The sequence below is a fragment of the Girardinichthys multiradiatus genome, chromosome 18 (assembly GCF_021462225.1).
Source record: "Girardinichthys multiradiatus isolate DD_20200921_A chromosome 18, DD_fGirMul_XY1, whole genome shotgun sequence".
Taxonomy (NCBI): Eukaryota; Metazoa; Chordata; class Actinopteri; order Cyprinodontiformes; family Goodeidae; genus Girardinichthys; species Girardinichthys multiradiatus.
Window position 1 is genome coordinate 22404449 of NC_061810.1, and position 14080 is coordinate 22418528.

Here is a 14080-nt window from a genome sequence, read left to right on the forward strand (position 1 = left end):
TTTAAGGGGTTAAGACCTTAAAATGTTCAGGAACTGATTTTAATATATTCATCATATGGCGTTTTTTAATCAATTGTTGAAGGCTGATTATTGCTCAGCTAATTTTATAACAAGTTACGTCTTGAATTATTAGAAGTGCTGCAACTGTCTGTCTGACGTGATACTCACCAGCATATTTGAATCTGTTTCAAAGGACTTTCTCTCTGACCCCAGGTGCGAGTTAGGTGAGGGCGGGGTCAAGTGAGGTCCGGCGTCTGGTCCAGGTGGTTTTGAGACATGGATGGTCAGTTCAGCTCGGGTGTCTTGTTATACGACAAGGGAGGCGGAAGTCTTTGTTACCCGTCTTCCCTCCAGGGCCGGATAGGAAACTAACACCTGTGTGCATGCCTCTCACCTGGTGGTATGGCTCTGGGAGCGTATGGAAGGTACTACCGGGCTTTACGCTAACCCTTTAGCTTGTGGCACCGGTGCTGCTGAGGTTGATAGCCTTGTAGCACAAGCATATAATGTCCGTTATAATCTCTTAAAACTAGATGTAGATGATTTAAACACCCTAATAAAGAGTATTAATGCAAACAAAAGCAAAATAATGATAACAAAAAATATTTTCAGACAAGAATGTTTGGATAGTGTGCAATGTGCGTCAGACTGAATGTGTTGATTATCTGTCGCTATGTAATATGCTTTTGTGTGTGTATGCGTTGCAAGCTATAGCTCCAGCATGTCGGCTGCTTTAAGAAGAAGGCAGCTATCTTGCTTCTGCCTGACTGGGGTCACATGTGCAGCCTTCTGATCTAAATCAAGTCTTCTGTCATGGACACATAAAGGCCTGCTGCGAGTACTGATCTTTGTTCAGTTTAATGCACAGAATTACCCCTCACCCTGAATGGAGGAGCAGATGGCCAGTCCAAGAAGTATTCCAGCCAAGTGCAGGACGTTTTAAAATATCAGAAGTAAATACTTAAATGATTAGCTTAGACATGATTTTGTAAATCCTCAACAATGGCATATGCTGCCAGCACACCTCCAATTCTGAGCGATACGGCTCCTTGGTGAGATGTCTGCGTAGTTCTAGGTAAGAGTTGTCCTCGAACATGGTCCAGATCAGGGTCTTAAGCAGATGTCATTCCTGAGGGATCTGCTCTAGCTGGTGTCCACTGGCTTGTTGGTAGAGTTACAGGAAGAGAGATTAAGGGGGAATACAGTTTGTGAACATTAAACATCAGTAATAGATGAATGTGAGGCAAGCAGCGGAAGGGAATTCGATGCTCTCCAACCGTTCGTTGAGCAGATCTATGACATCTTGACGAGTTACATTTTTACTGCTGTTTGATCCGGTCCAAAGCCAACCCGCCAGCCTGTAGTATTTTTGAATCGGATGGATATCATTAATCAGGAGTAGAAGGATAATATCTGGCTTCAGCATCTGAAATCAGCTTTTTTTCTCATTTTTTGCATTGTGTTTTTACCCCTGTCTAGATAATGTTACTTTTGGTATTCTTTGACTGGTAAATGAAGCAAGTCTGCCATCTATTAACATTAACACCATTTGGGTGGTGGTACTAGACCAATTATTATTTCTGTTTATTAGGAACATAATTTAGCATCGTTCATGTTACGTAGCCGTCTTTAAGCTCCTGTCCGCTGTCCTGCATGTCTGTTGGTTTTCCATTCAGAAGACGGTTTCCAACAGAAGCTCACAAGTCAAGTCAAGTCCAAAGACTTTCACTGCAAGTTAATGTCAAGTCTCATATTTCTTATGACTGCAGTAAACATTTCTTTATTAAATCCATGATATCTAGACCACCTCGAACTCTGCATCGCTTTAGGTTAGGATTCCAGACCTGTTCTATTTGTCTTCAGGCCTAAATCATTACATGAACATTTAATGATTGTCTTTTAATCTTTTAGTATTTATTTCACCGTCTAAAAATCTGCCATAGGGTGATTTTATATTATTTTGAAAATTGATCAAATGTAATACTTGAATGAATGAAGAACAAAACGCATTTTCGTTTTTGTAATGTCTAAGTTAACACCTGTTTATCCCTGACTCCATATTGTGCACTCCTTCATTATATATTGCACAAAACAGGGTTTGCACAATATTATTCTCCTCACTCTGAACATTTTCTAAATCTACATTTATAACATTTGTTCTCAACTCTAAATACTAAAGATGTTTAAATCTAAGGTCTAAATGACAACATAATGAGCAAGTAAGTCAGTCAGTAAATAAAGTGAATAAATAAATAAGTGTTAAGCTTGGTCATGAATGGAACAGGAAGTGCTTTTATTTTTGAAATTTTCCGGCAGAAGTTTCCCTGTAATGTTGCGGCTAGCTTAACAGCGAGACATTGTTGGTGGGTAACTTATGTTTATTTAGTTCTGACTAGTTTAATACAGCGTTCAGTTGGAGAGACATTCATGTGGTCATTATTTGTGTGACGTTGGTGGCCATAGCCCACCAGCAGCTGCAGTCTGTAGCTCGCATACTGGCTTCCTATCACCTGTCATTACATTGTAATAGGACTTGAATCTCAGAGCAGGAGTCCAAGTTAATCTCAAGTCTTTAGGGCACAAGTTTAAGACAAGTATGAAGTCTTTTTGTTTGCGATTTAAGTGTGACTCGAGTCTGATTCTCAAGTTTGATTCGGCCTCTCTGCTGTCTGTTTGTGTTAGATATAGGCGCAACTACACTGTTGGAGTAACGATTGATCATCACAATGGACGACGACTACCAAGTAGTGTTGCGATATGCCAGCGATCCGCCTCTCGTTTCTTTCCCACAGATGGAAAAAACAAACGCACCAACATATACACATGAAATAAGTCATGGCTCAGACATGTTACTGCAAAGCCCTCTGCACACTAGACCATTTGGTCATTGTTCTTGGAATTCATAGACCTTAAAAAAATACCAGTCTAATAAAAGACTGATTCTTGCATTAGCCTTGACAGCATTGTTAGATTAACCATTAGGTTCAAAAGAATATTAGAGTTGATGGATAATTTTGCTTTTGCACATGTAAGGTTTTGTCCTTTAGGATTGTAGTTAAACCTAATTAACCTTTTTATTTCTTTAGTTTGGCCTCAAATTACTGCTGGAGCTCCTCTCCTGAATGTCTTAGGGTGTATTCACACCAGGAAAGTCCTTTGGTCCGCTTGTTTGGTCCGGACCAAAAGCGAACTTTGTTTACAAGTAATAGTTCACTTTTGCAAGTGAACTATTACTTGTAAACAAAGGATGACGATCATTGTTCCCATTGGACAGAAACGACGGGGGCGGGACAGAGCACAGACCCGGAAATTGAGGAAAACATCTGCAGACGTGCTGCATGCAGAACTGTGTTCTGCATATTTGTGCCGTTATTACAGCTGCGATATTATTGTGAGTGAAGAGCAGCTCATTCAACACAGACTTTGAGACGTTCCATTTATAATGTTGGAACCTCGTCGGAGAATGCCTGCTGAACGCCGACGTTCTCTACGTTCCTTGTCCCACAACAAGCCGGTAGCGTTGCTAGGCAACACACAGCTTATCAGGTATGATTACCTTACAACACACACCTTTGCTTCCGGCTATGGTGTCTTTTTATGTCCAAAGAAACGTACGCTTTTTGTAGTAGGTTCGGATAGGGGCCGGTTTGTATTCAGACCATAAGCGAACCGCACCAGAGTCTGTTTGGAAGCGGACCGAGACCACCTCAAAAAGTGGGTCTCGGTCCGGTTGTTTGGTCCGGACCAGGGTTCGCTTGAGTTTATTCACACCTGCGCAAAAGGTCCGGACCAAGGAGGGAAACGAACTCTGGTCCGTTTAAAGCGAACCAAAAGTGGCAAGTGTGAATACACTCTTAAATGCACTTAGACACTTCATCATCAGTTGATCAGTAAAACTATAAACAGTTTTTAAAAGCTCATTAGTTTTAGCACTGTCCTGCTTAATTAAATCTCCTTCTCTTTTAAAAAAAAATCTTTTTAGCATTGTTTTCTTTCTTTCATGCCCTCCTCCTCCTCCTCATCCTTCTCTGTATTTACCTTTCTTATGCCATTAAACCCTTTCAGACCGTCTCCTCTCTTCACACAGTCCGGCCCACCCTCGTGTGACCAAACCTAGTTAGAGATCGTGTGTGCAGCAAGACGTCTTCACTGTGTTTGTAGAAGTGCTTGCAAGGGTGAGAGAGACACCCTCTGTACGTCATGCCCCCCCACCCTACCTCGAGCAACACTGATACAGTAACAAAAGGACACCCCTGATAGTCCTTTTATGAGCCCTCAGCAGCGTCGGACACAAAGACCCGTCCAAAATGTTCACACCCTTGTTCGCAGGCATGACTCATATGTTCTTATATTATAGTGCAAATAACCAAAAATACTTGCAAGCAAACAATGCTACCAGATGCCATGTGTATATAAAGTCCTTTTAAACCTAAAACTTTAATGCCATCATAAGTAATAGTGGTATGAGGAGTAGACTGGATAGATTAAGGTAATTTAGATTAAATAGGTTTAGACCTGAAAAAATTATTAATGGGTAGACGTTTCATGGAAAAATAAGGAATAAATAAGAATTTATTCACATTGTTGTAAAAAGGTTGCACAATTAGGCCTTAGCCCCTCTCCTATTATTAAACGTCTACTTTTTTATTTTATATGCTCTAAATAAAAGTTTAAAAAAAAACCTTCACAGTGGCACAGTTGGTACCCCTGTTGCCTTTTACCAAGAAGGTCCTGGTTTCTGCATGAAGTTTGCATGTTCTCCCCATGCATGCGTGGGTTCTCTCCCGGTACTCCGGCTTCCTCCCACAGTCCAAAAACATGACTGTTAGGTTAATTCGTTCGTTCGTTCGTCGTCTTCCGCTTATCCAGGACCGGGTCGCGGGGGCAGCAGACTCAGCAGAGACGCCCAGACGTCCCTCTCTCCAGACACCTCCTCCAGCTCCTCCAGGGGGAGCCCAAGGCGTTCCCAGGCCAGCCGAGAGACATAGTCCCTCCAGCGTGTCCTGGGCCGTCCCCTGGGCCTCCTAGGTTTGAGTTGTGTGTTGTGAGATGCGAAGGAAGCTGCAGGTTTAAGGGTTCACAACGCCAGCATCATTCAGGCAGGGGACATGTTTTTAGCCACCACCTCACTCAAGCCGTCAACCCTGGCAGCGCACATTCAGAAAAGGTTTTGTTTTTGTGTGTTCGTGTGTAAATATCTGTGTCTCAGGGTCAAAGCCAACTCCCACATTCATGGAAATGAAAAAAAGTGAGTGTAGACGGAGAGAGGGTACCTGAAATATCCGCTAGGTCACAGTCAGTGGTGTTGCCGAGGTTGTTGTGTTTGCTTTAAAAGACGGTACGCTCCAGTGAAGGGCTACACGCATATACTCACCTCATCACACAGGCCCCCATCAGTGCCGGAAATGGGCCCGACCCTTGCCCCCTCGCTCTGCACATATGTACGTGTTACAAGACATACAAATGTGAACCAAAGAAGAAAAAAGGGGAAGTAGCCATTGGAGTGAATCCAGCATAACGAGACAGACTCCATGGAAGGAGATCAGGCACAAGTGTCATGGTCGGTTGACAAACCGCGCATTTGCATGTCTCTGTGTTTTATAATGTGAGGAACCAAGTAAAGGTCAAGGTTATTGTTGAGAAAAGTAAGAAAAATAAGCCATATGTTATTGCATATGAATGTGCTGTGAAATAAGAAAGTAGAATGCAATTTTTGCATTATTACTGTGGATTATGATTTAAGATGATTCAGAAAGTTAGAATGGGATATATTTAACATGCGTGTTAACTGGCTGCTGGTCTGTAAAAAGGCTGCTGAGAAATAAAGCATAAAGCATTTAAAGAGAGCATTAAAGAGGTGGAGGAGTGAGACTGACACCAGAAAATACTTTTTAAGATATTAGTTTAAGAGTAATTGGGGCCTGCCATAGCAATGCATAGGAGAGCAATGCAATGCACTGCCTCCATGCATTGCTATGGCAGGCACCTATTACTATGCACCTCTAAACTGGTTTAAACTATTATTTAACTATTAGTTTCTACATTACGACTGGAAGTTTTTCTGGTTGCAACAAACAAAGGCTGAATTTATGTTTCTTTTAAATAAGGGGAAATGGACTCTTTAAACAAACAGAAGTCTACATCCATAATTGAACATCACTGAATGACACCAGGAGCTTTTAGCAAAACTAAAGAAAAAAACAACAAAGGCTCTGATTTCTGTAATTGCTTAGAAGAATCAACTTGTATCAAAACACAGTGTGTTTGCAGAGACAACATGGCTTTTACAAGATTGATTAAAAATGATGCAAAACACAACATTACTTTTCAAAAGTGGTTGAAAGTTGAACAGAAATCTGCAAGATGTCTATTAATGTCTACCTGTGATAGAAATGTTAGTTGGGTTAGCAAACATGACTTTCTTTAGACAAATGTTTGGTTTGGACGTAAGGGCTAAAAAAAACTTCTTCTTTTTAATCATTTTTGTCTTGACTATTTAAAGGCAGGGACTGTCCAGCCTGAAAAAGTCACAAAACAAATGTTCATAGTCATCCAGTGTTTGAAGGGATATGGTGCGGGAAATGGTTCGCCCTATTTGTTAACATAGTTGCTGATGTTACATCAAATAAACTTCATGTCTTTGCAAAGAAGAGGAGTCTCACTTCCAGGAATACTGCCTCTGTGTTCAGAAATTAGGAAACAGGAAGTACATCTGTCTGCTTCTCTGTTCTTTTCCAGTTCGGTGAAGGTTCTGCTTGAAGCCGGTGCCGACCCGGACGCCGGAGATGACTTCAACAATGTTTATGACACTTCAAGGGAGAAAGGCATCCACTCTCTGGAAGGTGGGGAAACTTCACAGCTGCCTTCTCATGTGTGTGGTTTCGTCTATTACACACGCTAACCTGCAGATATTATGAGACATAATAATTCGCATAAGAATTTACATTTATGCACATGTTCGATTCCTTCCGTATTATTTGTTTTACATATTCAGTGACAACTAATGTATTTTTTATTTGTTTTTGTTCCAAGCTACACAGTTACTCACACAAATGCATGCATGAGGGTGCACACACTAATGCACCAACACTTTACCCCCCACCATCCAGTCTGCGTTGGGTTTCTGCAGACATATTTATATGGGATATGTATATTGCAGACATTTATATGGCTGTCAGGTTTGGGTCCACGTGGGGCCGGCGTAGCGTGGGGAAGCGTTTCCCAGACGCTCACTGATGGATGGGCTAGGGGGGTCTGTGCGACGGTTTATTGGGTTAGCCATGATTATCCCACCCTGTGTTTCACACACACATGCACACACAGCAGAAGGAGACTATCAGAGAGGATAGGAAAGACTGATGAAGCAAGGAAGGAGAGAGAGAGCAAGGCACTGAAAGAATAAGGATGAAAAGAAGGTTAAAGATGGAGGACTAGGAAGATGTAGATGTTTAGGGGGTTCTGGGAAGGAGGGGTTGAAGGGAATGGGTGGGAGGATGTACAAAGAGTGGATGGGGAACTCTGGAAATAGATGTGGCAAAGTTAAAGAGATGGGGAAAGAGAGTAGGGAGGAGGAGGGAAGAGAGTCCTGGTGATGAAAGAACTTGATGGACACAGGAGGAGAAGAAAGAGACAGAAAATAAAAATGAATGATAGAATAGCAGCACAAGATGAGTGTTTTTATGAAACACAACTAAGGAGAGAGTGATAAAGCATCTCCAATATTACAAAAGAACAGAGCAAGAGATTCTCTTATACCTGGACTATACTATGATGTTAGACGGTGGAGCTAAAATTTGGGGAAAATTATGATTTTTTTTCGAAGGTTTGTAATAATTTGAAAAACAGTGTTGGATAAAGAAAACTCTTATAGATTCAGGTTCTTCATCTCTCTTTTCTCTGTACCTGTTTTTTTTTTTTTTTGGTATAGTTCTGGTGTCCAGAGAGGATGAATTCAGCAGCAGGCTCAGCAGCAGGGCTGGTTTCCGTGGCTGCACTGCTCTTCACTACGCCACGTTGGCTGATGACCCACACACAGTTCGCATGCTTCTGGAGGCTGGTATGTTGCCACTCCCAGACTCAAAACTCATCCCATTATATTTCGCCTAAGAGAGTTATGAGGATACCAAGTCCAGAAAAGTATTAACATCCCTTGAACTCGCTCACTTTTTATGTAATAACCATACCTCAGTGTATCTGTTGGGATTTTTCAGTCCAGCACAACATTCTGGCTTGTTGTGAAGGAATATTTTATAAATAATGAGCTCACCTGTGCATAATTTGAGCTCCATATAAATCCAGTTGTTCTTTGAAGGCTTCAGAGGTTTGCTAGAGAACATTAGTGGACAAATTAGAGCAATTAGTGAAGACCAAGGAACACAGCAGCAGGTCAGGTAAAATGTTGGAGACATTTAAGTCAGGGTTAGGTTATATAACAATATCCTAAGTTTTAAACATCTTGTAGAGCACTGTTCAGTCCATCAACTGACCGAGACATGATCTTCCATTAAAATCACCGGCTGGGCAAGGAGAACTTTAATCAGAGAAACAGCTCAAGAGCCCTGTGCTAACTCTGGAGGAAATGCAGAGACCCACAGCTTAGGTTGGAAAGTCTGTTGTCAGGACAAGTACAGTGGGGAGAAAAAGTATTTGATACACTGTCGATTTTGCAGGTTTTCCCAATTGCAAAGCATGTAGAAGTCTTTCATTTTGATCGTAGGTACTCTTCAACTGCAAGTGACAGAATCTAAAACAAAAATCCAGAAAATCACATTGAGTGATTTTTAAGTAATTAATTTGCATTTCATTGCATGACACAAGTATTTAATACGAGAAAAAAAACTTAATATTTGGTATAGAAACCTTAGTTTGCAATTACAGATATCAGACACTTCCTGTAGTTCTTGATGAGGTTTGCACACACTGCAGCAGGGATTTTGTTCCACTCCTCCATACAGATCTTCTCCAGATCCTTCAGATTTTGGGGATGTTGCTGGGCAATATGGACTTTCAGCTCCCTCCAAAGGTTTTCAATTGGGTTCAGGCCTGGATTGGCTAGGCCACTCCAGGACCTTGAGATGCTTCTTCCAGAGCCACTCCTTAGTTGCCCTGACTGTGTGCTTCAGGTCGTTGTCATGCTGGAAGACCCAGCCACGATCCATCTTCAGTGCCCTTACTGAGGGAAGGAGGTTGTTGGCTAAGATCTCCCGATACATGACCCCATACATCCTCCTCAATACGGTGCAGTCGTCCTGTCCCCTTCGCAGAAAAGCATCCCCAAAGAATGATGTTTCCACCTCCATGTTTCACGGGAGGGATGGTATTCTTGGGGTTGTACTAATCCTTCTTCCTCCAAACACGGCAAGTGGAGTTTAGACAAAAAAACTCAATTTTTGTCTCATCAGACCACATGACCTGATCCCATGACCAGGCCTGGACATGCGCTACAGGGACCTTGAGCAGGGGGACTTGCGTGCGCTGCAGGATTATAATCCATAGCGGCATAGCGTGTTACTAATAGTCTTCTTTGAGACTATGGTCCCAGGTCTCTTCAAGTCATTGACTAGGTCCTGCCGTGTAGTTCTGGGCTGATCCCTCACCTTCCTCATGATCATTGATGCCCCACAAGGTGAGATCTTGCACGGAGCTCCAGAACAAGGGAGATTGACTTCTCACCAAGCTGCTTGGCTATTTTCCTGTAGCCTATCCCAGGCCAGCCTTGTGCAGGTCTACTAATTTATTCCTGATGTCCTCATACAGCTCTCTGGTCTTGGAGAGGTTGGAGTTTGTTTGATTGAGTGTGTGGACAGGTGTCTTTCATACAGATAACGAGTTCAAACAGGTGCTGGTAATGAGTGAAGAACACAAGGGCTTCTTAAAGAAGAACTAACAGGTCTGTGAGAGTCGGGATTCTTACTTACTTGAGATTAAATTTGTACTTTTTTGGATCTACATGGAGAATCCCGTGTGGTAGAAAACTCAACACCCTGAACTTGTTATCTACTTTTTAAAAACATAGCAGTGGCAGCATCATGCTGTGGGTATGGTTTTCTTCAGGAAAAGGAAAGCTGCTCAAAGTTGTTAAGAGGATGGATGAGCTGTATTTTCAGCAATAGAGGGTTCTACAAACTGTTAAGTCAGAGGGCTGAATTTGAATGCATGACACATTCAGGAAAAAACCGTGAACACCATGAAAATATTTTCGTCCCTTTCACAATTGTGCTTCATGTTGTATTCATCTAGCCAATAAAATATTTGAAGTGTGTGGTTGTTACAAATAGGGAAAATCAAGGGGCAAAAATAATTTTCTAAAGCACTGTTAATGGCGCAGACCAGTTAATGCTCTTGTTTTACCCCAAACCAGTTTAGTCTACCCAATAATACAGTTCCTACTATGATGTTCTGGTTCTGCTTGGGAAAAGGCCATCTGTCTTTCTGGAGATAAACAGCAACATGCAGCTTTCACCTGAACTATTGGTGTCAGCTTTCCAAAACTGAAAAATGAAACGCTTCTTTCATCGTGTCCACTTGTTTGAAAAGATTCCTGTGTCTTAAAAACACTTATAAGTGACATTATTCATGGAAAAGACTTCGGTTTGCTACAGAGAGGTCAAAGTATGAACTGTGGTATTATGTAAAAACATTTACTGTCTCACCACTTACATCAATTAAATCTGTTATTAGAGTTGATATAAAAAGGGTTACAAAACTCATCCAGAATGGATAATTTGTTCATCTTCCCCAGCCCCCATTACACCTGTCGTTGACTCTGCTCCACCAGCACACACACACACACACACACACACACACACCCTGGGGGCAGCGTATCATGCTCCGTTTCCAGCCGAGCTGTTCTTAAACAAGCTAGGCCTCGTTGAACTGTGACCCCCCCCAGGCACTTGGTGGTATCTCGATAACTGCTGGAAGTGTTTTACATGAAGTAATATTATGTATGCCATTTATGCCTGTGCTTTCGAACTTCCTTCTGATTAACATATTTCTGTATTCATATATTCTGTGATGCAGCTTGGAGACGACTTGCAGTTGTTTCTTTTTAGGCTGATTACATGTTTAATAAAATAGCATTCCTTTTTGGACAAAACACCCCTAACGACCTCAAACCCACACAAAAAGCCTGTATTAATGTCTTGCTTATGTTTATGATTGATGGTGCATCCAAAGCTCGGTCCCCCGTTCCCTCCGTCTCAACCCCACATCTGGGAGTGCGCTTAAACAAATCACTTCGTCTAACTAGATCAAATGTTCTGCAGAAACATTTTTGAATTGAAAAGGTAAGAAATTTTACAAAGCAGAGACATTTGTTTTAAGACAATCAGATTAATGACAGATTTGGTTGTTGCTTGGCCGATGGGGACCTTTTGCTGGCTAGGCGCCACCATCGCGGCCAATTACAGTTAAAACGTAGCATGCCTTCAATCGCCCTCATTGCTGTCATCCTGTGCAAATGTATGCAAAACTAAAGACTTATATAAAGTATTAGCTTTTGATGTGTGTTAATCATTTTTGACAAACCTTACATCCTTTCTCAGGTCTTTTATTTTACTTCCTTCTTAGTTTTGCATTAGGTCTGAAAAAAAGTTTGCTACAGCTTTGGGTTTAAGTGTGATTTGCTTCTCTTATTTGTCTTCCTCTTGATACATTGTACATGTTAGTGTCTTTTCTTTAGCTTGTTATTTCCCCTGTGTTTGAGTGCACCCACGTTACTCTGCTTGCTACGGGTTTGCTCTTTTGGCCTGAGCTGGACCTTGGCTCTCATCTTCATCCATCACAGTCTCCAGGCCGAGAGCCTCAGGCCTTACCGCGTCCCACAGTCGCCTCACCCTACCGGCAGCGGCTCCCTAGCTTCTCCCCCGGCTCCACATCAGGCCTCTGGCCAGGGGCACTGAGTAATGGGCAGCTCTGTAGGTGGTAGGAGGCCAGAAGAGACACACATGCTCACAGACACACACAGAAACAGACACAAGGGCAACACATATGCATAAAGATCAGCAGGGGCTCTCTCCCACCAGCTGCAGAGAAAGAGAGGGAGGAGGAAATGGGAAAGAGGAGGGAATCCTAATAGGCATGACTAAAGCACTCCTAATGAAGGGGTGTGTGTGTGTGTGTGTGTGTGTGTTGGCTGACAGAGAGAAGAAGGCGATGTTCAGCTGGGATGTATGTGTGTGTCTGCTGGTGTGACTCGTGTTAGTGTTGATCCTGTTATAAAGTGCTATGGCCCAGAGGGTTGGCCTGATATTAAAGCCCTAAATGATGCTATTTATTATGTCCAGGGTGTGTGTGTGTGTGTATGTGTGTGTGGTAAGGGGTACTTTATTGCTTTCTTCCCTCATGTTTTTGTTGTTTGGGGCACTGTTAGTGGTGTATTGTTGTCAGGATCGATAGCTTTGGGAGCGGGTCGTGAAATTTAAGGATTTATCAATAATCAGTACAATGATTATTAGTCTCTGCAGTCGGGGCTCAGCGTAATAAGATCAGCCATTACCTGCATTGATTACATCCTGTCTCTGCTAAAGAGTAACTTTGGTACATGGGTATTGTAGTTTTTATTTAATTTAATAAAAATAAAAAAATTTAAATATTGCTTCCAATCTTTTTAATTCACTTCAGCTATCATTAACATCTCATTAATGAAAGATTTAATGTCAAAGGTTTACACTTTTTTTTCTTAAATGTACTCCTGTCCCTGCTTTTCAGAGATCTTAGAACAAAGTATGCTCAATATAAGAGTCACCCTTTACTCCATAAACTTTGAGCCATTTTTCCATGTATTTATAAATACAGGATGCATTGTGCCGAACACAGTGTTGGCGTGTGTTAGTGCAGAAATAAAGGGTTATAAACATGTTTATTTTAACAAATAAGACTCGGACAATGACAGTGTTTAGAAAATGATGATGTTTAAATGATAATTGAACTTCATGAACTGTGAGTAATGATGTGACCTGTAAAGCTCTACTGTGTGATGCTCCATTCATTGCTTGTAAAATGTCATCTACTTAATTGTTTTTGCTTTTTTTTCCAGTATGCTAGACCAGACTTAGCAGCTAGTTCTTCTGATCAAAGCTTATTTATGTGGACATATACAGTGCCTTTCAAAACATATTCAAATCCCTGAACTTTTTTGACATTTCTACCACCAATTTCAATGGATTTTATTAGGATTTGATGTGATGGACCAACACCAAGTAGGACTTAACTGTTAATTAGAAGCATGTATGATTTTCAAAAGTTTGTAGTAAGGTAAAGCTGAAGAAGTCAGCAAATTAGGAGTCCGCCTGTGTGTAATTTAATCTCAGTAAAATCCAGTTGTTCTGTGAAGGCATCGGAGGTTGGTTAAAGAATATCGGTGAACAAACGGCGCCATGAAGACCAAGGAAAACAGCAGTCAGTTCAGGGAGAAAGTTAGAAAGCAGAGTTAATTGCATAAATCGCCGGAGCTAAATACAACAGGTAAACCTTAGAAGCTTCAGAGGACTTGGAGCAGTGGTTCGTTTACCTAAACTTACACGGATTGGTTTAGATCAATTAATATACAAGTGCTTAGAATGGCCCAGTCCAAGTCCAAGACTAAATCCAGTTGAGAATCTGTGAAAAGACTAAACGGCTGCCATGGCGATACAATCGGTAAATACTGCGGTGACTAAATCAGTTGCAGGATATGGTTATTTTCTGCTTTCCTCTCTTTCTTATCCACTCTGTGACCTTCACCACTTTAAGCAATGTCATGTTATTTAAAAGCTTATTTCCGTAACTTAATTCACTAAGTGAAACACGTAATCTACATTAATTACACACAGACTGATGATTATAAGCCTCTTTTTCTATTATGATGATTTTCTGTTTCAAGCTAATGAAGACACATCATTTATTTCTTAGAAGATCAGATTATTACAACAGACCAATCAAAACCATTTTTAATACAGAAATGTGGGTTTAATGAAAAGTATTTGTAATACTTGCTTATTTTCAAAATGAGCAATAAAATGTGGTTTTCAAAGTGTGAACTCCGGGTAGGCTGAATACAAATACAAGGCAAATGTTTTAAATTGATGTTGGTAAAAAA

The 14080-nt window shown here is 41.3% G+C and overlaps 1 protein-coding gene across 1 annotated transcript in view; it reads left to right on the forward strand.

Annotated features, from left to right (window-relative positions):
- clpb (caseinolytic mitochondrial matrix peptidase chaperone subunit B) overlaps window positions 1-14080 on the forward strand; it is a 46652-nt gene that overhangs the window by 7744 nt on the left and 24828 nt on the right. The window contains exons 4-5 of the mRNA XM_047392215.1: window positions 6739-6842; window positions 7928-8056. Coding sequence (XP_047248171.1) covers window positions 6739-6842; window positions 7928-8056 — 233 coding nt within the window. The remainder of the gene's footprint in view (window positions 1-6738; window positions 6843-7927; window positions 8057-14080) is intronic.